Genomic DNA, 26329 nt, shown 5'->3' with positions numbered 1-26329 from the left:
GACATTGAGATCTAATTGAAACACAAGAAAGAAGGTAAAGAGAGAGAGCTGCTCACTCCAGTGACAATGCCCTCTTGCTGTATGTTGACAAGGCCAGCTGGGTAGAGGAGAGCAGGTGACCAGAGATGGACAGTTCAAGGAGGCAGCAGATGTGGGGTGTGCGTGGATCCGGAGGCTGGGAATTCCCACCCATCCCCAGCCTGGGCTCAAGGATGCCACTTTATCCAATAGAAACACAGACCGGGTACCTGGTTAAATTCAAATTTCAAATAAACAACTATTACCCGCCTTTGTGATACTTGGGACATACTTAACACCAAAATACCATTCACATTTTAAAATCTGAAATTCAAATGTAACTGGGAGTTCTGTATCTGATCTGGCAAAACCCTAAACCAGGCTGCCCAGTGAGCGATCTTGCATGGACAAGTGGGGGAGACAGCTGACAGGGGCTGATCAAAGACCACTGCTTCAGGGACTTGGGTTCTACTGTCAGCAATGGTTGGCTTTTCTTGAGCAGCCAGGAGGCAGAAGACCTCTGACACTTCACTGGGCCTCTTCCTGCATTTTGGAAAGTGCTCTAAGTATGGAAAATGGCAGGTCTATAAATAGTGGTGTAAATTAGAACAGAAAAAAGCCCAAAAAACAAAAACCACTCAGAAAACCAACCAAACCAACAAAAAAAACCCAAACCAAACAAACAAACAAAAAAATCCTCCTTTGGCCTTCAGTCTATTAGATCCAGAAAATAAATCCTTCCAACCCAATTACTGTTTATTAAGTGTGAAACATACGGCCTCCTTCAGAATAAAATTTATAGAACGGGTAGAACAAGGAGCCTTTCTGCTTTTAACCTTTGGAAGAAGTCTCTGAGTGTTTTTTTCAAGGTTCTTAAAACAAACATTTTCCACATGTTGTAACTGTCACTGTCGAAATCTTGATATTTAATAGGTAAATCCATTGTCAGCACAGAATTCTCCGCCAGCATTTGTAAAGGCTCTGCTTTTCTCCTTTCAGATTCAAACATTATTTCAGCTTATTTTCTTAATATTCCTAGGAGCCATGGGAGAAAGTTCTAGAAGTAAAGGGAGTCTAGCCTCTCCCCCCCCAGCCCCCACCCCATACTGATCACGTTACTAGTTTACATTAAAATTTCCTTGGAGAGAAAAAATGCAGGAGGCCTGAAGGGTTAAACCAGCCTCCTTACTGGGGCAGGAGGGCAGGTCTGGTACCTGGACCACACCCTTGCTGGACGCTACTGCCTCTTGTCAACAAAAGGACTGAGAGCTGCATCTGAGCATCAGACAGCCACAGAATCCCCGCCATCATCACCCCTGCTGGTCACATGCCATCTGGTCCCAATTTTCATGCAGGCCTCTCTGCAGTCTGTCCCCCAACAGCAGTCAGAGGGGCCTTTGAGAAATGCCACTCCCCCTTTTTAAACTCCAACAAGTCCCCAGTCCCTGAACAAAATAGCCAAACCCTTTACTTTGGTCCCCAGCTCCCCCCTGAGACTCAACCCCTCTGACCTCATCCTGGCTCACTCTCCCCTCACTCTCACTCCGCCCCACCCGCCTTCTTCTGCAACTCAGACACTCCTGGTTCCAGCCCCATTCAGGGCTCCGCATGACCTGGTTACTGTGCTTGAAAAAGTCTCACCCTGGGTGTTTGCCTGGCTGCTGCCTTGTTGTCATTCAGACAACAGCATAAAAGCTGAATTTCAAAGTAACCTATCCAGATCCTGAAACTTAAAGCAACACCCCCCTTCTCCCATCCTTTCCCATCTCATTACTTTGTTTTATTTTATTATTACTATTATTATTTTAGCCAAGCAGTGACAACGCTGAATCCTTAACCCGCTAAAGTGCCGGGGAGTTCCACCCTGTTTTATTTTTACCATAGCACGTACCCCTATCTGACCTTTTTTTGTTTGCTTATTTGCTTTTTGGCCATTTTCTCAAAATAGAATGTAAACTCCAGGAAGACAGGGACCCTGTTTGTCCTATTCGATCCATATTCCCAGAACCTAGAAGAGTATAGCACATAGTAGGCTGTCAGTATGTGTGGGCTGAATCGGTGAATGTCTTGCAAAAACTTTCAAAGGCTCATCTTATCATCAGGCACTCTATCCTCCAGAAGCCAGCATATACATGACTAATGACACTAGCAAATATTGAAGCAGGGCCCACAACTGGCCCAAGCACTTTCTGTGTGTAAGTAATTCTCTTAATATTCAGGGCAGCCCTGGGCATTCTCTCATTTATTATCCCATGTCACAGGTAAGGGCCTGGGGCACAGGTAGGAAAGGTCCTTGCCTATGACCATGCAAGGGTCAGGGGATGCTGGGTGTACCCAGGCAACCCAACCCCAGCTCGAGCACCATCTCCAAGCTATGCTGCTAACCCCAAAGAGAGCCCAAATCCTGGGATGTGGAGGAGCCGGAAGCCCTTGAGGCTTTTGGTTGTCTATGTTGGTTTATACCATTTGTCAAGTTCTGGTCATATGTTCAGTGTTAGGAGGAAAAAGAACCAGCTTGATTTGGCAAGACTTAGTCAGGAGCCAAAGATAGAAGGTGAAGGAGGAAGGAGGACCTACAACAGCCACTGTCTTCCGGTCCACTCCCCTGGCCACTGGCCGGCCATCCAGCCCCTCACTACCTCCAGGCACCATCCTGGTCACCCTTGCCAATCCAGAGGTGCTGAGGACGATAGAGGCACAGAGTGTGGTGGGGATGGGGTGCCAGGGGCGGGGAGGGACCCTGCTTTAAAGATGTCATGTGGGATCCTGGAGGCAGGGTGCCCCAGAGAGTGGACAGCACATGGTGACGCTGAACAGGAACGTGCCTGGTGTGTCCAGAAGACCAGCAAGTGGGTCTGAGATGGGGTGCAGTGGGCAGGAATGGGTCAGGGAAAGGAGGGGACGTCTAGGTGCTGGAAGGTATTTGGACTTTTCTCTGAGTCGACAGGAAGCCATGGTTTGACTTACATGTTTGGAGAATCACTGTGGCTGCTCAGAGACCTCACGGCATAAGCATGAAAGGGAGGACGAGCATGGCTGTGGTTCTGCCCCCTAGTGGACATCCAACAGTGTCTGGAGACCTTTGTGGTTGTGCCAACTTGGGGAGGGGGGTAGTGTATACTGGTGTCTGGTTCGTATCAGCCAGGAGGCTGCCACCATCCTACAATGACACGAAGCCCCCACAATGGAGAACTGTCCAGCCCCAAATGTCAGTAGGGCCAGGGCTGAGAAATCCAGGTAGGGCTTTACCTGCAATGATCTAGGCAAGAGATTTACCCATGAAATGGAGACTGGGCACCTACTATGTGCCAGGCGATGTTCCAGGAACTGGAGATAACAGCAATGAACAAAACAGAGCAGGTCGTGCCTTCACAGAGTTTATGCTGTAGTGACGGTGGACACTTAGAATGGAGTGGAGGTGGCAGAGTGGCGAAATGGCCAGGTTTTTCTATCTTTTGAAGATAAAACGGACGGGATTTTCTCAGCAGAATGAGAGAGAGGAAGGGGCCGAAGTTGCCCCCCAGGCTTTGTCCTGAGCAAGGAGTACAGAGTTGCCATTTACTGAGATGAGGACCCGGTAGGGGGTGGATAAAGTGACTTGGGGGTTGGGGGAAGCCGGGGCTTTGATGTGGACATATTAAATGGAGGTGAGGAACACTGAACATTTTAGGTCTTAAAAAAGAGAGATCGCTTTTTGTAGGAAACACAATTTTAGAAATTGGCAAGTGTAGAGAAGAGCACTGAGGGATTCTGCACAGAGATCAGAATACGTCCAAGAGGTCCTCCTGCCCAGCTGAGCTCTCCTCCTCCCGGAGCCCCCTGACCTCTGACCCTGAGGAGGGTGGGGAGGAACAGGATGGAATGGAAGGAAAGCAGGGGGATGAGGCCTTGTGGAAGCCCAATGAATGAAATGTTCCCAGAGATGGGAGTGATCACACGACGCCAGGTCAGTGCTCTCACGCCAGGAAGAAAAGCTACACACCAACCCTTCCCCATTTTCCAGCACCACAAATTGTTCTGGAGAAGCATCGCAAACCAAGGTCCACTCATCACCGCCTTATCTCTTTCAGTCTCACCATTTGCTCTGATCAAGAATTAAACTGCAATGTTGCACGAGAGGCAAAAATGATGGCTACACCGGTCCTGTCCTCACAAAGCTGTCCATCTTCTAAAGGAAGCAGAGCAGCCGCAAAAGCGTCTGCCACACAAAAAGAAGGAATAAAACCGTCAGTACATCACCGGTGTCTGCTGTATTCACAGCACCCTGCTTGTGGTCGAAAACACACCAGAGAAACTCGAGACAAAGGCTTTCATCTCATGGAATTTACGGTCTAGCGGTGGAGACTGGTGTGTAAACACATGGAACAGAGGAGACGTATGGGGGTGGGGACGCTCTGGGTGTCTGGAGAAGGAGGAAGCCATTCGTATTAGAAGGCCCGCCTACGGGCACCCTGCTGCTGGGCTTCATGTGAGAGGGGGAGGAGGGGTCCCAAGGAAGATGGGGGTCAGACAAGAGGAGTGAAAGAATCAGCAAGACCGTGACAGCCTGAGAAAGAGACCCCAGTGCCCACCGGTCACGGGCTGACCACAGGGGAAGACTTCTCCTAGGAGTTCAGATCCTGGCCTCCACTAGGATCGATGGTGGCCATGGAAATTAAGGTCCACATGGAGCTGGGAAATCTGGGTGTCTCTTCCATTCATTAGCTCCCAGCTGTTATTTCTCCCCAAGTCACCAGATAAAAGAGGTTTTGCATTTGAAATGTTGAGGCTTTGGAAAAATCAATTTCCACACCAATTTCTCTCTCAGGTCTGATAGACTGACCCGGAGTAGTTCTCAATTCTGCATACCCAAGCATTAGAGTGGGAAAGTCATGAATTTCTGCATTAATAAAACCAAATCCTCATATTATACGGAGCAAAGCTTCAGTGCTCACAGAAACTCTTGGTATAAGGGGAGGGTGAGCCTCAAAGGACAATCAGGCATTTACTTGCTTTAGCTTAATTTCTAGAGCATAAGCCAGGCAGCATTTAAAAAGGCGGATTTCTGGGCATGTGTAAGTTGAACATGCTTCAAGTTTTTGCAAAATTTATATAACTTTTTCTACAAAATATCTCAGGTAATTTTTAAGATAAATATGTATGACTTGAGAAGGGATCAAAGAAACCATATACTTTTTTTTCTTTTTCTTTTTCTTTTTCTGGCTGCACCTGCAGCATATGGAAGTTCCCAGGCTAGGGGTCGAATCAGAGCCACAGCTGCTGGCCTACACCACAGCCACAGCAAGGCAGCAAGGCAGGATCTGAGCCACCTCTGCGACCTACACCACAGCTCACAGCAACGCCGAATCCTTAACCCACTGAGCAAGGTTATGAATAGAACCCACATCCTCAAGGATACTAGTCAGGTTCTCAACCCACTGAGTCACAATAGGAACCCCCATACACTTTCTTTTTGTACTAATTTTTAAAACACTGTTCCATGAAGACTTCAGATACCTCAGAAGGAAGATAGAAGAATAAAGTATTTCCAAAAAATGGCTACTTCCTCTTTCACCTCATCTTTTCCTTTTTCAAGTGAATTTGCTTTAGCAACAGTAACGTATTTCAATTATCTGTTCTGTCAACACCTCAGCAAAGCTGAGGGAAACACGATCATTTTGCCTTGGTGCAGATAAATCCGAGAGTAAATTATTTTTTCAAACAGCCAAGGACCATAGAGTTAGCAATCGCCTAGAAAGTCTGGAAGGCTTGTAAGGCCATTATCAGGAAAATTCTTTCAATTCACATTTCTTTAACAAATAGTAAGAAAAAGATCTGTATTTTTATTCTTCAGCGTGTGGAGTCATCCTTTTCTTTGAGCCTCATCCTAAATTGGCAAATACAAAGGATCAATTGATTTCTTAGGAATGTGATTCTTCTTACTTGACATATTTTCCATGAATTAGGGCGATGAGGCTGGGTTTTTAGATTAAAAGACCCAGTTCAATATGTGTGTCCGCGGAAGAGGAAAGAGAGCATCTGCCTGTAGCTCCATTAGGAAGATGACTTACAGCAGGCAGCTGTCAGACACGGCGTCTGGATTCTGGCCCAGCCGAGTTAGACCCCGGTGCTGAGAGCCTTCTCGGGCCCAGTGAAAGTCACAGTCCCTCACAAAGTACCCCCCCCTCCACTGCGCCCCATCCCCAGAAACAACGCCAACAACAAGATGCCCACACAAGCACATCCTGAGGATAATTTCAGGATTTTCAAGCCTCCCCACCCCAGAGGTCCAGACCCGGAAACCACATCCATCAGTTCTGCGATCTGGGTCACTTAACTTGCTCTCTCTAAGGCTCACTCTCCTTTGTAAAGCAGGCATGGAATAATGATACCTTGCTTATCTGTTGATTCTGAAGATGGAATGAGCAGATGGATTTGAGGCACTGGGCACAATGCCTTGCCCAAATGAAGCTGGTTATTCCCATGCCTGGGCCACGAATCTAGGCTTCTAAGCTGGTCAAAAAGAATAATAGAGGTACTTTATCTGTATCAATTTTTAAAAACTGAAACTGCAGGTTTTACAGAGTAACTGCTGAGAGCATGCATTTACAATGTCCATAATTTACTTGAGAATAGCTGGACATTGAGAATAGAAACATGAGTTTGTATGCTTTGAAGCCTTAACTCTCGGGACACTGAGTTGCTGTATTAGAAAATTCAGCCTCTGGGGTGGTCAGCTGCCAATACAGCAGAAAATGTCAGCTCTTCAAATCTCAAGCATCACCTGAGGCTTTTTAATCGAAGATAGCGAGTGTCAGAGATGAATTTTGATTGGGAAAATGAGAGGTTTCTTAGTCTACAGGATGAATTTAAGAAAAGAGGCTCTCGATGGTAAAATTAAAGGTACTCAAGTTTGGAAGACTGAGTGAAATACTGAAAAGTCGATCCCCAACCATGCATGATCAGAATGTAGGTATCTAGTGCGGCCTGGGGTCATGTCCAGAGCACTGAAGACCCATCCACAGACAGTCCTGTGAGCAGCCAGTGGTTAAAATTTCTGGTTGCCTCATGCCACCTCTAGGGCCCTACCTCTGGAATATCAGTGACTGGGCCTCAGGGGAGCTGCTTCATCAAGAGAGACTTCATCAAGCTCACAGTTGTATGAACTGTCCTGGGCCTGCTTTCTAAGGAACGTCTGTTTAACAAAAGGTCTGTATTTATGGTCCAACTTGGTCTGAGAACTGCTTTCTTAATAACGTGATAATGAGATCTGAGAGCAGAGTTAACTCTCACCCCACCCCCCTCGGCCACCCCATACACTCAAATTACCCGAGGGCTGTGCTCAGCCGTATTGGATAAAGTCAGTTGCCAACAGCTTTAAGATAAGATGGACTTGAATTTAAATCTGGGATGTGCTGTTTCCTAGCCCTTTGATCTTGGCCAGATGTCCTCACCTGAGGGGAACTGAAGGACTACATAAGATAGAGGACATGTGCAGTGCCTGGCACACAGACAGTATATAAGGTACCATCATGGTTACGGTCAAGTGTTTAGGGGCCCTCATCTCTCCTTATTATAAGTGGCTTTCCAATGTCTTTTGATGTTAATTTTCATGATTTCTTTTTTTTTTTTTTTTTTAGGGCCGCACAGCAGGCAAATGGAAGTTCTCAGGCTAGGGGTCAAATTGTAGCTGCAGCTGCCGGACTACGCCACAGCCACAGCAGTAAAGGATCTGAGGGCTCTGCGACCTACACCACAGCTTGTGGCAGCGCCAGATCCTTAGGCCACCGAGCGAGGTCAGGGGTCAAACCTGTGTCCTCACGGTTACTAGCCGGGTTTGTTACCACTGAGCCACGATGGGAACTCCCATGATGTTTTGCACAGAACTGTAAGTTGAAACTGGCCACTCTCGGGCTTTTGCGACCTACTTTGCTCTGGTATTTCTTCTGCCTCTCGGCGTCTTCAAGGTCCCCATTGGGATGAACGTTCCTTGAGGGCAGGGATCTCGTCTCTCATCGTCACTGCTGATGCTCAGTGACTGGACCTGGGCCTGGAACGTGGTTGAGGGACGATAGGGACTTAACTGTATGGAGCAGCTCCTCTTACCCAAGCTCAGAACCAGGCGTTTTGATTCTCCCTCTCCTTCCCCTGCGCTCATTCCACCAACATGCTTCCCATTTGTACTGATTCATAATGTTACATCTTCCATCTCCTCAGCCAGCGTCTCGGTCCAGGCACCATCTTGCCCTCAGACTGGTGACATTTTTACCGATTATCTCCAGCTTGTTTCCCCTCCCATGTCTAGCTAGTTCTCTATTCAAACTGTCTTCTACAAAGCAACCAGATTTGTCTATTAAACTCTCCGCAAGTTGTCATTCTCTTAAAAAACTAAAACAAAACAACAGAAATACCTTCAACAGCTCTCAGCTGGGAACAGTTAGATCCCGTAGGCTGGCTGACCACTGAAGGCTCCACAGCCCAACTCATGGACCTCGTTTTCAGGAAACCCTTCACTCCAGTCACAAGGTTTTGCTCATGATCTCTGCTGACCGTGTTCACAGATGGTTGTCTCTCAAACATCTCCAGCAAAGGCTCCCTAAATTACAGAGGAGGGTGACTCAGGTACACGGGGGGGAGGAATTGCTTTCAAGCCTCATGCTCTATACAAAGAACTCATATGACTTTTGCTTTTCTAGCACATAATACATCCACCCACGTTTGTCTGAATATTTTAAAACATAGCTGCTTTGTAAAATTGCGTGAGCCCCGTTTCCAGGGTCCAGGAAAATGTGCACAGGGAAGCCTATGTTTGGTGGAAGTTCTACCTCACCACAGAGCACCAGCCCCCCACCGTCACAACCCTACAACCTGCTTGCCTGGTTTTTCTGATTCTGTGCTTTAAAATGCTTCAACAGGAGTTCCCGTCGTGGCACAGTGGTTAACGAATCCGACTAGGAACCATGAGGTTGCGGGTTCGGTCCCTGCCCTTGCTCAGTGGGTTAACAATCCGGCGTTGCCGTGAGCTGTGGTGTAGGTTGCAGACGCGGCTCGGATCCCGCGTTGCTGTGGCTCTGGCGTAGGCCAGTGGCTACAGCTCCGATTCAACCCCTAGCCTGGGAACCTCCATATGCCGCGGGAGCGGCCCAGGAAATAGCAACAACAACAACAACTACAACAAAAGACAAAAAGACAAAAGACAAAAAAATAAATAAATAAATAAAATAAAATAAAATAAAATGCTTCAACAGAACAATAAAAAGAGTGGTAAGAGTAACAAATAATGACTTATTTACTTGTTTGTTTACTTTTAGCATTTTATCAAAGTCAGGCCCTGTGTGTGCTCGGATGTGTATTTGACTTGTTTCTTGAAAACACACAGTTGAGAATCCCTCACTGAAGTCAGGTGGAACATTCCAGAAAAGCAACTCTCAGCTTCCTGGAGACCCACTTTCTCCCTCTGCCTGGCCTGTCCCATTTCATGCCTCAATAACAGCCCACCACACGGGAAGAATGAAGGCGGGGGACTTGTGAAAGGAAGGGCTTTGAAACAGAGGGGTGAAATGAGATGGGATTCAGTCTTGAGCTCTGCTTTCTGTGGTCCCCATTAACCCAGGTGAGTGAGACGGCGATAGAAAGAGTGTATCAGCTGAATCACGAAACGCTACTGTGGTTTTCTTCCTCTCAGTGGGCACCAACCCCCTCCCCCCCGCCACAACCCTTCCCTTTGAGCCCTCCCCCTCAGAGGGCTGGAAATAACAAGCATCACTCAGCCTCATGGCCTCAGTCCCACCAGCCTGCACTCTTTTCATCTGTCACCGATCACTGCAAATATAACTGGGGGGAGGAAGGCTTTCTGACTGGTGGGCGTGGCCTCCTGGCTCCAGGTAAGAATCAACCTTTCCAGACAGTGTTTTGGCCACAGTCAGATTGCCACAGCACTGGCAATAAGGACCAGAGACTACAAGCGCGCGCGCGCACACACACACACAAGCAAGTCATCACACCCCAAATGTTCATTCCTCTGCCCTCTTGTTGATTGGCTGCACAGTTATTTATTAGTTGGAACCCTGAGAAGGCTTATGTTTCATTATGTGTATGCAGCGGTTTCCAGTCTATTAATAGCATGTCTGTTTTTGCAGCAACTTCTTCAACCATTAAGGCCAGTTTCCATAAAAACTATTCTCAAAAATTGCCAAAAGAGAAACAGAGTTTTGCTTTTCGATAGACAGAACTTCTGATTTTCATGAAGCCTGTGCTGACTTTTTTCAGGCAAGCAGGAGTGTGACAAGGTGCTGGGCTGCTGAACATTTTAATGCCTACGCTCCATACAGTCCATCTGTACTGCGAATCAGCGCTGCAACGAAGTGCTTAGGCCAGGATAACAAGAAAGAAAAACAGGATAAACTTCTCCAGGGACTCTGGGCTATTGGTGTGCTAAGCCAAATTTTTAATTTGGAGCGCAATTCTGCAGAAATGAACAGAAACTGCTATCTAAACATTTTAATAAGAGTAAGCCCCTGAGCCAATACGCCATTGCATGCACTGCTTTCTAGTAATTTCATTTATACAACAGCTCCACAAGCTGTTTCTCACTCCATAGTCAGATAACCCTAGCCTCCAGGGTGACTGCAAAAATAATATTTTAATAATGCGCCACATCTGTGATCAGAAATACTTCAGGAAACACTCTTGTGATCACAGGGTAACAAGCTTCAAAGAACTCTCTCCCAGGTTTAGACAGGATCCATTTGCTCCTTGTGGTAATTTTCATCGGCACATTTTTCAACACCGTCTGCAAGGAATCGTTACCTAAAGACACGTGCTTGGCATGAGGTCCAGCATTTTTTTCAGCTGGGAGACCCTGCTGGCTCCCACAGAACTTCTGGGTCAGTGCCATCCAAGAGAAACACAATGTGAGCTGCAGATGTAATATAAAATTTTCTAGTGGTCACATTAAGGAAAGAGAAAGATGGAGTTCCTGTTGTGGCTCAGTGGGTTAAGACCTGATATAGTATTTATGAGGATACGGGTTTGATCCTTGGCCTTGCTCAGTGGGTTAAGGATCCAGCATTGCTGCAAGCTGGATGCAGTTTGGTGCAGTTTGTTGATGTGGCTCGGATCCTGCATTGCTGTGGTTGTGACATAAGCCGGCAGCTCCAGTTCCAGTTCTGCCCCTAGCCTAAGAACTTCCATAAGCCGAGGGTGCAGCCCTTAAAAAAGAAAGAAAGAAAGAAAGAAAGAAAGAAAGAAAGAAAGAAAGAAAGAAAGAAAGGAACAGGTGAAATGAATTCTAAGACTACATTTTATTTAACACAACATATCCAAACGTTTGAGTTTTAATCAATATGAAAATACGATTAGTGGGATATTTCACACTTTTTTATTTTTTATTTTATTTTTGTCTTTTCTGTCTTTTCTAGGGCCACACCCTCAGCATATGGAGGTTCCCAGGCTAGGTGTCTAATGGGAGCTGTAGCCGCCAATCTACACCACAGACACAGTAATGTGGGATCCGAGCCGCGTCTGGAATCTACACCACAGCTCATGGCAACGCCGGATCGTTAACCCACTGAGCAAGGGCAGGGATCGAACCTGCAACCTCATGGTTCCTAGTTGGATTCGTTAGCCACTGAGCCACAACGGGAACTCGTTTTCTTTCTTTCTTTTTTTTACACTTTTTTAAATACTATGTCTTCAAAATCTGGTATGCGTTCTCCATTATAGCTCATTTCCATTCAGACTCACCACATTCAAGGGCTCTGCAGCCACATGTGGCCATGGTGCTGGGTGGGGCAACTCCAGAACAAAACGCTACTCAAGAGGTAGTGACCACCTGCATCAGGAAAGCCCAAGAATCTTACTAAGAAGATGAACTCCAGGGCCTGTTCCTGATCTATCACATCATGTCTCTGGAGGTGGCATTTTTTTTTTTTTTTTTTTTTTTTTGTCTTTTGTTGTTGTTGTTGTTGCTATTTCTTGGGCCGCTCCCGCGGCATATGGAGGTTCCCAGGCTAGGGGTTGAATCGGAGCTGTAGCCACCGGCCTACACCACAGCCACAGCAACGCGGGATCCGAGCCGCGTCTGCAACCTACACCACAGCTCACGGCAACGCCGGATCGTTAACCCACTGAGCAAGGGCAGGGACCGAACCTGCAACCTCATGGTTCCTAGTCGGATTCGTTAACCGCTGCGCCACGACGGGAACTCCTGGAGGTGGCATGTTTTAAACGAGGACTTGGCATTTTTTAACATTCCATTGCTAGAGCTTCCTTTACCAATACCTAAGAATATCTGTTAGGCTCCTGGTCCCAAATATGCTCATAGTCCTCCAATCCCCACCAGCACACAGTCACAAAAGCTGGGAGACACAACAACTCTACAACCAGCCCATTCTTCTTCTTCTTTTTTTTTTTTTTTTTTTTTGGTTTTTAGGGCCACACCTGCAGCATATGGAATTTCCCAGGCTAGGGGATGAATCAGACCTGCAGCTGTCAGTCTATGCCAGAGCTGCAGCAATGCCAGATCCAAGGCATGTCTTCAACCTAAACTGCATCTTACAGCTAGGCCGGAGCCTCCAACCCACTGAGCAAGGCCAGGGATTGAACCCACATCCTCATGGATACTAGTCTGGTTCGTAACCTGCTGAGCCACAACAGGAACTCCCCACAACCAGCCTATTCTGTCATCAGCTCATAAGCGTGTCCTGAGCACTGTTCTGGGCTCTGAGAGCAGAGCAATAAACACTAGAGGCAGAAGCCCTTGCCCTTTTGAAGCTCACACTCTAGGTTCTCCCCTAGACAGACAGTAAACAGGTGTCTGATTTCAAGCAGTGATAAGCACAGGGAGAAGAAGCAGGGAAGGCAGGAGAGGTGGGTAGAGGAAGGTAGGTGGGGCGGAGGAAGGACGGTCTTGGGGGCTCTGGGAGGAGGGGACCACTGGCTGACACTGGATAAAGGGAGAGAGGGAACCAGCACACCCTCTGGGAGGAAAGTGCTGGGTCAGAGCCAGCAGCAGGCTGAGATGGTAAATGCATGTAGTTTAAAGCCACGGAGTATCTGTTATAGCAACAGAAAACTAATGCAATAAGCTAACAACAATAAATATAGCAATAATAGGTAATCGTATTCAGCATTTATTAGGTGCTAATTGTATTCAATTGCTTCATCTCATTATTTCTCACAACACCCCATAAGTCTGGCCCTGTTATTACCCCAACGGAACACATGCAGAAACCGAGGCTTAGGGAGATGTTACAGGAAGAAAGGACAGGACAGCGCAGGGGGTTCAGCTCAGGGGCGGACTCTGCAGAGAGCCTGGTCACTCATAGTGCTGCCTCCAGTCAGGGGAGGGGTCCCCTCAGGCAGCAGTTCTGCACCTGAGACCTTCTTCTTTAGGATGATGAGGGCTTCTCTACCTCGAGTCTTACCCCAATGCCCTCGGCCCGGCACTGCCCGCCCAGCCACGGCCAGCAGGGCCCCGGAGGGGCCATTTCATCACTTCCTCTTCTGCTAGAGGCACCTTGGCCTGTTTGGCCTGTCAGGTGACCTGACTACACCCAGCTGTCTTTCAAATCTGCTCATTGGGCCAAGGCAGGTGGGACGGGCTGCACCACTTCAGATCTGTTCACAATATGGGGAATGGCTCAACGCACAGACTTCCATTCAATACTGCCAGTGAGTCATGAATGCATGCACTCACTTATTCATTTGTACAACTAATATCTGGGGGCCTCTAGGATGGGCCTGGCATTATCTGAGGCTCTGACACTGAGTTACAGTACATTCTAAACTGAACGATGTGATGAGGTGGGCAGGATGCCAGCACATGAAGATACCAACCTAATTCTTGTGGGGTATGGATGCAAAATCAGCAAAATATTCTTAAAGAAACAAAAACGTTCTTTTTTTTTTTTTTTTTTTTGCTTTCTAGTACTGCACCTGCGGCATGTGGGGGTTCCCAGGAGCTATAGCTGAGGCCTACACCACAGCCACAGCAAGGCCAGATCTGAGCCCTGTCTGCAACCGACATCACAGCTTACAGCAAGGCCAGATCCTCAACCCACTGAGCAAAGCCAGGGATCGAACCTGCAATCTCATGGTTCCTAGTTGGATTCGTTTCTGCTGCGCCATGACAGGAACTCTGGAAACAAAACACTCTTAAGGAAGTCTATTTGTCCATACGAAGGATAGTTATTTGTTTTTGTTTGTGCATTTCCCCACAATTTATTAAAACCGTTAGAAAAACAATCTTATCTCATAACTCATGCCTACTGTCTCCTACCATATATCACTGTACAGGATATTTTCAGAGTTCTCAAATAGTTTGAGTCATTGGGTGCCTGCTATGTGCCAGTCTAGAAGCTTGGCACAGGAAAAGCAAAATAAACAGGACATTGGGGACATTCAAGAGCTGATGACTCAGTGGGGAAGGAAGGGTGACATACTCATAAACATCTTGACATTGTCATATGGATTTTCTGTGGTTGAGATGTGCTTAGGAGGCCATGGGATGTTGGGGGCAATGCTAGAAATGCTGGAGTCAGGAGGGGCTTCCTAGAAAAGGCAATCTTTCGTTGTGGCCTTTCTCTTTGTTTAATTGTATTTATTTGCTCATTCAAAAATTTCGGGCATTCCCGTTGTGGCTCAGCAGGTTAAGAACACGACTAGTATCCATGAGGATGTGAGTTCGATCCCTGGCCTCACTCAGTTGGCTGAGGATCCTGCGTGGCCAAAGCTTGGATTTGGCATTGCCAAGGCTGTGGTGTAGGCCAGCATAACTTCCACATGCTGCAGGTGTGGCCCTAAAGAAAGAAGAAAAGTGCTTAGCAATGAGGTCCTGCTCTATATATATCCAATCACTTGTGATGGAACACAATGGAAGGTAATATGAGAAAAAGAATAAATATATACATATGTATATAACTGGGTCACTTTGTTGTACAGCAGAAATTGACAGAACATTATAAATCAACTACAATAAAAATTTTTTAAAAATCAAATCATTCAAAGAAATATAAAGAAGAGAGTAAAATGTACCCAACATCTCTTCACCCAGAGATAATCACAATTGACCACTGATGACCTTTCCAGGCATGTGCATGTGTGCGTGTGCACGCATGCATGCATAAGGATACTTTTTTTTTTTTTTTTTGTCTTTTCTAGGGCTGCACCTGCGGCATATGGAGGTTCCCAGGCTAGGGGTCAAATTGGAACTGTAGCGGCCGGCCTACGAAAAAACCACAGCAATGCCAGATTCGAGCCACACAGCTCATGGCAACACCGGATCCTTAACCCACTGATCGAGGCCAGGGATCAAACCCGCAACCTCACGGTTCCCAGTCGGATTCGTTAACCACTGAGCCACGACGGGAACTCCATGGATAACATATTTTTATTGTTAAGTCTGAGGAAAACAAACTAGTTATTCAACTGTAGCAATATACCCACAAAAACTCAACCACCAGCCTAGAACATGTCTGTGCATTTTATTTTAGGAAAACATAAATCTGGTCACAAAACATCTTCAGAAAGCAGGACAAGTCAAGAAACACACGGAAAGCATCTGAATAGCAAAGCCAGAGCCACTGCATGTGCAAGGGGCAGAGCTGCCATGCAGATATTCTCTTCCAGGAAAAGAAAGGTTAACTCAAGCTGCAGAGCCCAGAGGGTCACTGGATTTACAGCCGACTAAAGAGGAGCTGCATCTTTGAATGGGCTGAGTTATGACGGCTTCTGGATATTGATCAGCGGAGCCCACCCACCCGGAATTCAGCAGCCAGTTAGGGGATGAGAAGGAGAGGGGAGACGGTGGTGGTGATCGTCTTGATGTAGTTTTCAAAGTCACTTCCGAAAAAGAGGATGAGGAAGTAGTTGAATATCCCAGCAAGGGACATGAGGAACAGGAACAGGATGATGCGTTTCCCAAATATGTAGCCCGGCGTGCTGGAAAAGAAGGTGAGACAAAACTGTAGAAGCAGCACAAATGACGCCCATTTAACAAAAAATGTCACTTTGAGATACATGGGGTTTAAATTATAGCTCCTTTTACTCAAGAATGCTCCATTTACTTCATATGAAGGATGGAAGTGTCTTAGCTCCTATTAGTCATTGAATCTATGTCAAAGCCAAGCTAAAAGAGCCTCAAAACCCATCACGCTTAGGGCTCTGCTCTCCAGCTTCTCAAACACCCGCTGCTTGACGGCGTGAAGGTGGTGGGCTCTGCGGGTCATCAGAACTCACTAAGACCCCCTCCAGGAACGCCTGTAGTGCCATGCTGGCAACTGTGTATCACGGGGGCTTCAGGTGTCTCTCTGTGAGAAGGGATGGTGTACGTGAGCCAAGAAGGCTGGTGGCATCTAAGAGGTGCTTTGGCCTCTGAGGGCTTGGTCCAGTCTCCTGAGGCCGCCCGGGACTGATGTTCACACTAATGAGGTTGGCCCCAGCAACAAAGGCAGGTCCTTTCATTTTAAGTGAGTCGGGGGAGGGAGACGTTCAGTCCTTTTGTCTCCTTCTCTCAGAGGCTCTAAATCCTAAGCTGCTGAGACAGAGCAACAGAGGGGGTCAGGAGGCATCTCCCCAGTGACAGGCGACCACCTATGTGCACAGCGGCTGCCCTGGCTTCCTTCCTCCTCTGCAGCATCCTTCTGTGAAAGCTGCTGCTGGTCCATCTGTGCAGCTCTAGCAGGTTTGGAAAGTCCAGCCAAGCGGGTCACTAAGGCTGTTAGTGAAGACGATGGCAAGGGGACCCTTTGGCAATCAGGAGATCGGCTAGCTCAGCTAAACAGGTGCATTCATGCTGCTCGGCCCTTTCTTGCTATAATCAGAGATCAGAATGTGGCATCCATCGGTTCAGTGTTAGAGATTTTATCTTGTTGAAAGGGACGCCAAAGGTTCATGATGCAACTCCTAATTTTCCGTGTCAAAACCATTCCGCAGCTGAATACCAAGCTCCTTGCTCCTCACAGGGTTGCATGGACCAGCAACACAGGAACCAACTGGAAATGCAGAAGCCCAGGTCCTTCCCCAGACCTACTGGATCAGGACCTGCATTTCAACAAGCTCCCTGTGTGACCCCCAGGCACAGGAAACATTGAGAGTCATGGCAGCTGACAGCATCCTGCTCTTCGGCCCACTGTGTTCCTCTCTGCCTGGTGTCCTGTTCACGGTTATGCTCATCAAGTGAGACATCCTATCTCTTCATTGGGGGATGGAAAGTGTGGTCCCAAAAGACAGCATTAGGGGCTGAATTGTGTCTCCCATTTAGGTGCCGAAGCCCTGAACTCCAGGACCTCAGAGTGGGACTGTATGGGGAAATACCATCTTCAAAGGGGCGAGTAAGGTAACATGAGGTCACCGGGGTGGACCCTTACTCAGTATAACTTGTGTTCTTATAAGAAGAGATGTGGACACAGACACGCACAAGGGAAGGCCACGCTGAGGACGTGGGGAAGGCAGCCATCCACAAGGCAGGGAGAGAGGCCTCCAAAGAAACCAACCCTGCCAGCACCTTGATCTTGGACTTTCAGCCTCCAGAACGGTGAGAAAATACATTTCTGTGGCACTTTGTGAGGGTGGCCCTCACAAATACAGAGAATTACCTGCTAGTGCTGGTAAGGAAGTGAAAAGAAGTCTATTTTTTAGCCAGAGAATAGAGGCTTCGGAGAAATTACATTGTTAAAAGTCAAATACTGGAGTGGCTCAGATTTATCACACGAATGAGGCCACCATATGCTCATTACAGAAACAAGAAAAAGTGATTTGTGAAGCTATTTCAGACCCTGCTCAAGATAAATCTCTGGCGAAGGATGGAACAGGAGTGCCTCCTGAGGAAACAGCAGAGTTTTGGATTTGGGCGGGATGTTTCTAAGGACTCAAGACACATTGCTCCCAAGGAGCTTTAACGATGGAGCATTAACTCTTCTGGGGCAAGAGCTCAGTACACACCCATCCAGGCAGGGGTCCCCGGCTCTGGCCCTGCATTCACTGTACTTTAAGTCTCTCGAGCTCAGAGATGGGCTGCAGCCCTGGGATGCGGGCACAATGTGAGGAAGTGAAGACCCCGCCCCAGACCCAGGTAAAGTTTCAGAAGACCTGCCAAGTGGCTGAGCCCAGAGGAACAGCAGGCACAACTAGTGTTCAAATAATCCAGACCTCTCTTTATTGTTTCTAAAAGTTGATACAGACTTCTCTCTACATGGGGCAAGGAAGGTCAGAGTTAAATTATTAAGCATCTGAAAGGGCCAGGGGTCTTATAGCTGTAACTTCATTTAATTCTCAGAAGCCCACTGTGAGGTTTATTTGTTTGTTTTTCTTTTTTTGATTTTTAGGGCCTCACAAGCAGCATATGGAAGTTCCCAGGCTAGGGGTTGAATTGGAGCTGTAGCTGCCGGCCCACACCACAGCCACAGCAATGCAGGATCCGAGCTGCGTCTGCAACCTACACCACAGCTCACAGCAACGTCGGATCCTTAACCCACTGAACAAGGCCAGGGATCCAACCCACATCTTTACGGATACTAGTTGGGTTCGTTACCACTGAGCCATGACAGGAACTCCCCTCTGTGAGGTATTATTATTAACCTGTTTTCCAGGTGGAGAAACTGAGAGCGGACAGGTTGAGTGATTTGCCTGAGGTCACAGAGCCAGGAAGAGGCACATGGGGACTCACGCCAGCCCTTCCTGCCACACCCACTTCCTGGGGCTCCTTCAGAGTCTGGAGACAGGGACTGGTTATTAGTTTTGAAACCACATGCCCCTCCACACATGGCAGAAAACTCACACAAGAGCATGGAAGGTGAGTTATGCCAAACAATTCCTATCTTGGATGTGCCTAAAACTCCTAGGAGCTTCCGTGGTTCTAGCAAGCATTTCTGTGGTTTGGGAACGGGGATCCTGGGCACCCGGAGACTTGACTTCTGGCCCCACTCACTGTTACGCAGCCCTGGCCAAGCCTCTCACTCCCCCACCTCAAACAGAAACATGGGGAGAAAAGAAAACTTTACAGTCCCTGTGGCTTTGAAATTCTGTTCTTTTCAATAAAGAAATGTCACTTTAAATCCAGTAACTTCTAAAGGGAATAAAAAGAGTGAGATCCGTGACAGCAGCTAGCAGCTCCTTCCTTTACCGGCGTTGTCTCCAATAAATCATGTTCCCCATACATTTTTATCAAATGAATGAATCATTCTCAGAAGAGAAGCATGAGCAGTGACTTCCAAACTCCACGCATGTAAGTCACTTAAGACATCATTAAGGAGTTCCCGTCATGGCTCAGTGGTTAACAAAGCCAACTACTATCCATGAGGACTGGAGTTTGATCCCTGGCCTTGCTCAGCAGGTTAAGGATCCAGTGTTGCCGTAAGCTGTGGTGTAGGTCACAGATGTGGCTTGGATTCCAAGTTGGTGTGGCTGTGGTGTAGGCTGGTGGCTTCAGCTCCAACTGGACCCCTAGCCTGGGAACCTCCATATGCCATGGGTGCTGCCCTAAAAATATAAACATAAAAAATACATCATTATAATTCAGATTTCTGGGCCCTGGAAATCTGTGTTTTTAGTATGTGCCCCAGGTGATTCTGGTACAGTTGGTTGGTGGATTTCAGCTTAGAAACACCAGCCTTGACAGCCATATATATACTCACCCCCCCAGGGGGTCCAAAGAGTACAAGTTGTCCTCTATCTCTGATGAAGCAACATGTTTGGGGGGTCCAGAGATCTAGCAAATTGATGCTAAAGGGCGAAATGACTGTGAGGGGTCAGTTCTCTTGAAAATTGTGTCCACAGAGTTCCCATCATGGTTCAGTGGTTAACAAACCCAACTAGGAACCATGAGGTTGCAGGTTCCATCCCTGGCCTCACTCGGTGGGTTAAAGATCCAGCATTGCCATGAGCTGTGGTGTAGGTTGCAGACGCGGCTTGGATCTAGCATTGCTATGGCTGTGGTGTAGGCCAGCAGCCATAGCTCTGATTCTACCCCTAGCCTGGGAACCTCCATATGCCATGGGTGTGGCCCTAAAAAAGCAAAAAAAAAAAAAAAAAAAGTGAAAATTGTGTCCATTAGTTTCTGTAAGCTCAATATTTGGGTTTTGCACAGGGCCTCCTGATCCTAGGAGAGCCCTGGGTCTCCTGGAGAGTAAAGCTCAGCCATGCTTACTGTTATCCCTTCACCAACACCTGCCTGCTCAGAGCAGGTGGGCAGTAAAACGTCCTGAACGGCCGCTGAGTGAACAAGGGGGGCATGGGCAATGAGGAGAAGGGGGGCTCGGGTGACCTGATTTCATGGACCTCGAGCTGCCAATCTCTGCCTGTCCAGCACTGAGCTGAGAACTCGCAGTTGCAAAGAGGAATTTAGTGGGAGGTCCAACAGGGGACAGGGCACTGAGGGACAGGAAGACAGAGCATCCTAGATTCTAGGGAGGTGACAAAAGGCCAAGGGTCTAGTAACATCACGCGACTGCAACTGACCTTGGGCCCAGAGAGTAGCTCAGAATGAAAAAGGGAGATACTAAGATTCATGCTACACTATGGTGTCGTTAAAGATGCTGCCCATGACCTAATCAGGACAGGGAGAAGGGGTCAGGGTGGAGGATGAGGGCCTGAGAAAGAAGCATCCACAACAGAGGAGGGATTGGAAAGCAGTAGGTTCTAGAAGGCAGAACTGAACATGCCCTTGGCCTGACCAAAGAGGCCCTCAGGCTATATTTTGGTCTAGATTAGGATCAGACACTTCACCTAGGATACATCGTTTCTATTGATGACAACTGTCCGGAAATACTGTGAGGCCATGCTTGGTCTCAGCAGGCAAGAGCCCAGGATAGATTAGTAATGAATGCAGGAGTGGTGAGAAGGGTCCAGCCCACGGACAGTGGGCTCAGGGGCAGTGGGATTTTCTTCCCACCACCTAAGGGAGGAGACGGGTGGGGAGGATTTAAGAGCTTGGGCCATTTACATGTCATTGAGGTCCAGGGACACGTAGCAGTTTACTGTCTCTATCCTGTTGCTTATTTTTGACACCCCTTGTTCGTTCCCTGGTACTGGGGACCTTTGAAATGAGAAGAGCCTATGGGTAACAGCTGTATTCGTCATGCCCCGCAAGTTGTCTTGCGATTAAAGCAACATAAATATCTCAGGCAAATGGTGACAGATCAGAAGGAAACCAGTGATGGGGCAGAATTCCTGGAACTTTGGGGGCGGAAGCCAGCGCGGGAGAGCAGAGCCCTCATTTCCTTGAAGGACACTCTGCCCCCTTCAACACTTAACAACAGTAACCCTTGGGGGAAAGGCCGAATAGAGGGTTTCCAGGTAACAGAGAATAGAGAATATCATTAAGGACAGCGTTGATAAGGATAAGAGGTCACAGCATTGTAGATTTAGAGGATCAATTAAAACACTAGAGAGGAATCGGGGAGGGAGAGAAGAGTCTGGGGGAGTGCTGGGGGACAGTCACTCTCCTCTGCCCGAAGCCCACCACCCCAAAGCACTCAGCATTGCAGGCTCCCGGGTTCCGCTGACATAGCGCTTTCACCTGCCACCCTCCCGGGACGTCACTATCTTCGTCACCTCTGAAGGATGCTCTCTAAACAGAGAGCCCATTATCTACCAGAGAAAGCACTATTGTGAGAGACGGAGATGGAGGTGAAGCCAGACGTGGGAGAGAAATGGAGGGGGAGGCTGGGGTCAGTGGATGGGCAGCTACCTCCCAGAATATCTTCCTGCCCCCAAAGCCCAGCTGGGACATCAGGAATCCTGATCGCTAAGGAATGGGTGGCAGACGATGAGGTGAACATTTCTTCTGTAAAGTGCTAGCATTTATCTTACTAGAATCCAGACTTCCCCACCCAGGTCCGGCGAAAGTACAATCATCGCTTAGACGACATCTGTAAGCGATGCAGTATGACTCCACCTGCTTTCTGTGTTCATGGCCTGCTACTGCATCTTACTTTTTCAACACTCTTTCTGCCGGCCCCCGGATGATCTGTTGCTCAAGACAACCTATCACAAGGTGCAAGCCGTAGTTCTCACTTCTCCAGGCAAACAATGAAATGTTTCACTCACTGGGGGCCTTGAGAAGCCAGACATAGAATGTCATTCAAGCCACGGACACTGCAGGGTGGGAGGGAGGGTGTGGGGTTGCAAGCAATGCCTTAAAGCATCCTTTGTGATCCCACCACTATGAGGAAGGAATTTTTTAACGGGAAAACGAGTCACGAGCCCCAGCTATATTTCCGAACCAGCAAAGTTCAAGTAGGAAGGAAGGATGAGGGAGCCACCCGGCCTCTGCCCCCGCACCCCAAGTGGTCCGGCAGGGTCTTAAGCGGTAGGCAGACTATCGCGAATGATCACTTTTCCTGCTTGAAAAGCGCGACTCCCTCCAAGGTGTTTTGTTTTGTTTTGTTTTTAATGGCCACACCCATGGTATATGGAAGTTCCTGAGCCAGGGATCGAATCTGAGCCTCAGCTTCAACTTATGCCACCAATACGGCAACGCTAGCTCCTTAACCCACTGCACCAGGGCAGGGATCGAACCCTCATCACCACAGAGACAATGCCAGATACTTAACCCACTGCGCCACAGCAGGAACTCCTCCTCCGTGGCTCTTAAATAGTCCAGGGGCCTACCTCTGGGTCCTCTCTCCCAGATAGCCGACGAAGTACTTCTGTCTCACAAACAGGTACATCAGTCCAGCAAAGGCGGCAGGAACTAAAAGGAGAAAGGAACGCCCCTGTGTTAGTGTCGTCGATGCCAAAACACACTAAGTTAACCCAATATTGATGCAGTCACTATGCAACTAATGTTGGTCACAAAACCTAGCAAAGGCCTCAGGAGCCGAGAGTCGGAGCTGATGTGAAATTCAGCAAAGAGGCCGGGGCTAGAAGACAGCTGAGATCTTTTAGTCATATGTTACCTTGTGTTAGCATCTTGGTATAGTTTACAAAGTATTTTCATACCCATTACCTAATTTGAATCCCTTTCACATAACCAGTATCATCTTATCTATTTCCACATGTGGAAACCTGGGCTCCAGGGGCCAAGGGGTTTGTGTAAGACTGTCAGCTGGAAAGTGTGTGTGTTGGGGGGAGGAGCTGGACTTGACCCTAAGCCCCACTCTGAGGCTGAGGCTGGTTCTCTTCAAAGCACACCCCACACCTGTCAGCCTCCAGGAACTGCAATGCTCAACCTTTTCACAATTGCTACAGTTCAGGAAAGATCTCTAGGGAAAGAAATACCCTTTGCCTTCCAGCCCTGGGAGGAATATCCAGGAGCCAAACAACCCTCTAGAGTCCTGAATGCTTGCAACTGAGAGTTAGGAAACCAGCCCCACCAGGACGTGAGGATCTGGAGCTAAAGCTTATCTCATTCTACATCTGGACAAAGGGCTGACTGCACTTTCCTAACTAGCAGCAATTATTATGAGGGTGAACAAGAAGTATGGGTGTAAAAGCTCTTTGAAAACCCCCCAGTGTTATTCAAATACCAAATTAAGTGCACCAACCAAGCTCTTTTTATGTGTCAGGCTTTGCTCCAGGGATACTGGGAACTTGGGTCTCCCACTCTCCCAGATGCCTGGTAAAGAGGACATCACTGTCATTTGACAGACAAGGAAATCTGGACTCAAGGAAGTCTGTTTCCCCCAGAGTCATTCCCCAGATCAAAAGACATCTTTTGCTGGCCATGGTCTCTGTGCCTGGCATGGTGACTGGAGAGTACTGGCTTTCAAAACATACGTGTCAAGGAATTCCCCGTGGTGCAGTGGGTTAAGGATCCAGTTTTGTCACTGCATCGGCTCAGGCTGCTGCTGTGGCAAGGGTTGGATCCCTGGCCCAGGAACTTCCACATGCTGTAGATGCAGCCCCCACAACCAAAAAAAAGAAAGAAAGAAACAGAAAAGGTAGCTGTCTGTTGCCTGAGAAAACAAACCCATGTGTCAAATGAATGAATGAAGGTCAGTTGCGTGGGCCAAGAAGAAGAGATACAAGGATTCTAGGTCCCATTGTGATGATCATTATACAACTACAGATGTGATAAATTCATTGAATAATTTAAAAAAAAAAAAAGGATTCTAGGTCTGTCTGATTTCAGAACTTTATCAGCACCATCTGTAGTAGCATTTATTGAGTTTCTATTATTAGGTTAGGAGTTCCTGCGGTGGCTCAGTGGTATCCATGAGGACACAGGTTCAATCCTTGGCCCCACTCAGTGGGTTAAGGATCCAGTATTGCCAGGAGCTGTGATGTAGGTTGCAGACACGGTGGGGATCCTGTGTTGCTGTGGCTGTGGTGTAGGCCGGCAGCTGCAGCTCCTATTTGACTTCTAGCCTGGGAGCCTCTATATGCCATGGGTGCAGCCCTAAAAAGATAAAAAATAATAATAATACAATATTATTAGATTAAACTGTATGAACGTGCCATTTTGTGGGCCCGGCACTGTCAGATACAGGCAGTTTTGTACAGGTCAAGCGCTATGTTAGGCCTTATCATTATGTCACTTGAACATCCTGGGAACATGATAATTCCTGTTTAACAAATGTGGACACAGGCTTAGGAAAGCTGAGCAACATCCCAGGGTCACAGCCCCAGCGTGAGTGTCCTCGCAAGAATCCTCCAGCCCGTGAGCACCAAGACCACGTTCATCTCACAGCTCCTTGCCTCCCAAAGGCTATTGTTCCAAGGCTGAGAAGAAAACAGAGACACAAAGAAACTGCTTGTAAGGTTTGTCTTCTTCTGTGAAAGTCACAAAATGGTCACAATTCACGATTTGCCTTGGACCAAGATGTTTGTGGTTGGTGCCTTCCCGGTGGCTCTGCTCTAACTTACCGGCCCATCTTCTTTCATGGGAGCAGAATCGAACATGGACTAATAAAAATCACAGTGCAAAGTGGCTGAACTCACTGCCCTTCTGCGGAATTGGTGGCTGCCTCTGTGTGCCCTGGGCTGCCTGGACCTCCAGGAGAGGTGCCGTGGGTTCAAACCCAGGCTCTAAAATTCTTAGGTTTTGAGCAAGTTCCCTTGGAGTCTGTGCTCCTGCTCTGTTAAATGATGGGTTTGGGCAGGAATGATCTCTGGGGTTCCTTTCACTGAAAAAACTCTACAATCTACCATATTCATAAGAAATGTTGATTATCAAATCGACACGTTTGTCTCCTGACAAAGCCAACATTTGTTTTGGTGGGAAATGCCTATTTCCAGGCCCTAAAACCTCTCAACCTCCCCTTTGTAGTTATCTAACTAGAACAACTCCAGATTCATCCATAGCAAGTACTGTCTAAGACAAAAAAAGGAATCACAACTCCAACTATACGTGTACTTCGACTTGATTTTTCAAGCGATGTCAGACATGTTTCTTATTCAGCTGAGGACAGAAAGTGGAAAACGGTGAGCTTACTGACAGCCTTACGGCGCCCAGGCAGCGGTTCCCTGTGCTTTGAACTGGTTTTTGCTACCACCCCCTCCTCTTCTCCATCACTGCACCTTACCCTCTTCCTTCGAGGCTCGTCTCACCCTTAGCAATAATTGGTCCATTCACTTATTTCCTATGATCCATCTCGCCAAGTGCTGTGTGCTTCAACCACCATCTCTGTTTTACTCATCACTGTGGATCCCAGGACAGGGTACGCAGTAGGTGTTCAATGTATATTTTTGTGGAAATGAAAAAAGTAAGAGGATACTTGTGAAAAACCCAGGATTTAGCCTGAAAGACCTGGGCTCCCATCCTGGCTCTATTATTCACCAGGTGAGCAACCCTGAGCAGGTTACTTTATCTCCCTGAATCAAAGTGTCCTGGTGGCCTAGTGGTGAATGATTTGGGGTTGTCACTGCTGTGGAGTGGGTTTGATCCCTGGCTTAGGGAACATCTGTGTGCCTCGCATGGCTAAAAAAAAGGTAACAGAGTGAAATAATATCCACTTTATCTACTTTATAAAATGGATGAAGACAATGAAGATGAAATCATTTATCAGAGAACACCAGTGGGACTTTCTCATGCACTGATGGGCCTGGGAGCTGGCCAGGTCATGCCAAACCTTCACCAGAGACAGTGCCAATCTCCAAAGGGGACCAAAATTATGTCTTGGGGTTCCATTTATTTTTTTTTTTTAAAGGCTGCAGCTGCAGCACATGGAAGTTCCCAGGCTAGGAGTCAAATTGGAGCTGCAGCTGCCGGTCTATACCACAGCTACAATGCTGGATCCAAGCTGCATCTTCGACCTACACTGTAGCTTTTGGTAAGGCCAGATCCTTAACCCACTGAGGAAGGCCAGGGATAGAACACAAATCCTCATGGACAATATGTTTGGTTCTTAACCCGCTGAACCACAATGCCAACTCCTGGTTTTAAATTAAC

At 47.6% G+C, this 26329-nt stretch overlaps 1 protein-coding gene across 13 annotated transcripts in view; it reads right to left on the bottom strand.

Moving 5' to 3' along the window:
- ALOX5AP (arachidonate 5-lipoxygenase activating protein) overlaps window positions 1-26329 on the bottom strand; it is a 103420-nt gene that overhangs the window by 21267 nt on the left and 55824 nt on the right. For 4 of the 13 annotated variants that reach the window (XM_084981139.1, XM_021065157.2, XM_013980423.3 and 1 more), the window contains 2 exons: window positions 22609-22690; window positions 15466-15939 (listed from right to left, as the gene is read on the bottom strand). In XM_084981139.1, coding sequence (XP_084837265.1) covers window positions 15777-15939; window positions 22609-22690 — 245 coding nt within the window. In that variant the 3' untranslated portion in view covers window positions 15466-15776. 13 annotated transcript variants of the gene reach the window in all.

This window comes from Sus scrofa, chromosome 11 (assembly GCF_054392235.1).
Source record: "Sus scrofa isolate SSC_HxYL_T2T_F1_AM1 chromosome 11, Sscrofa_HxYL_maternal_Yorkshire_Landrace_v2.0, whole genome shotgun sequence".
Taxonomy (NCBI): domain Eukaryota; kingdom Metazoa; phylum Chordata; class Mammalia; order Artiodactyla; family Suidae; genus Sus; species Sus scrofa.
This window is presented reverse-complemented; position numbering and strand designations above follow the sequence as displayed.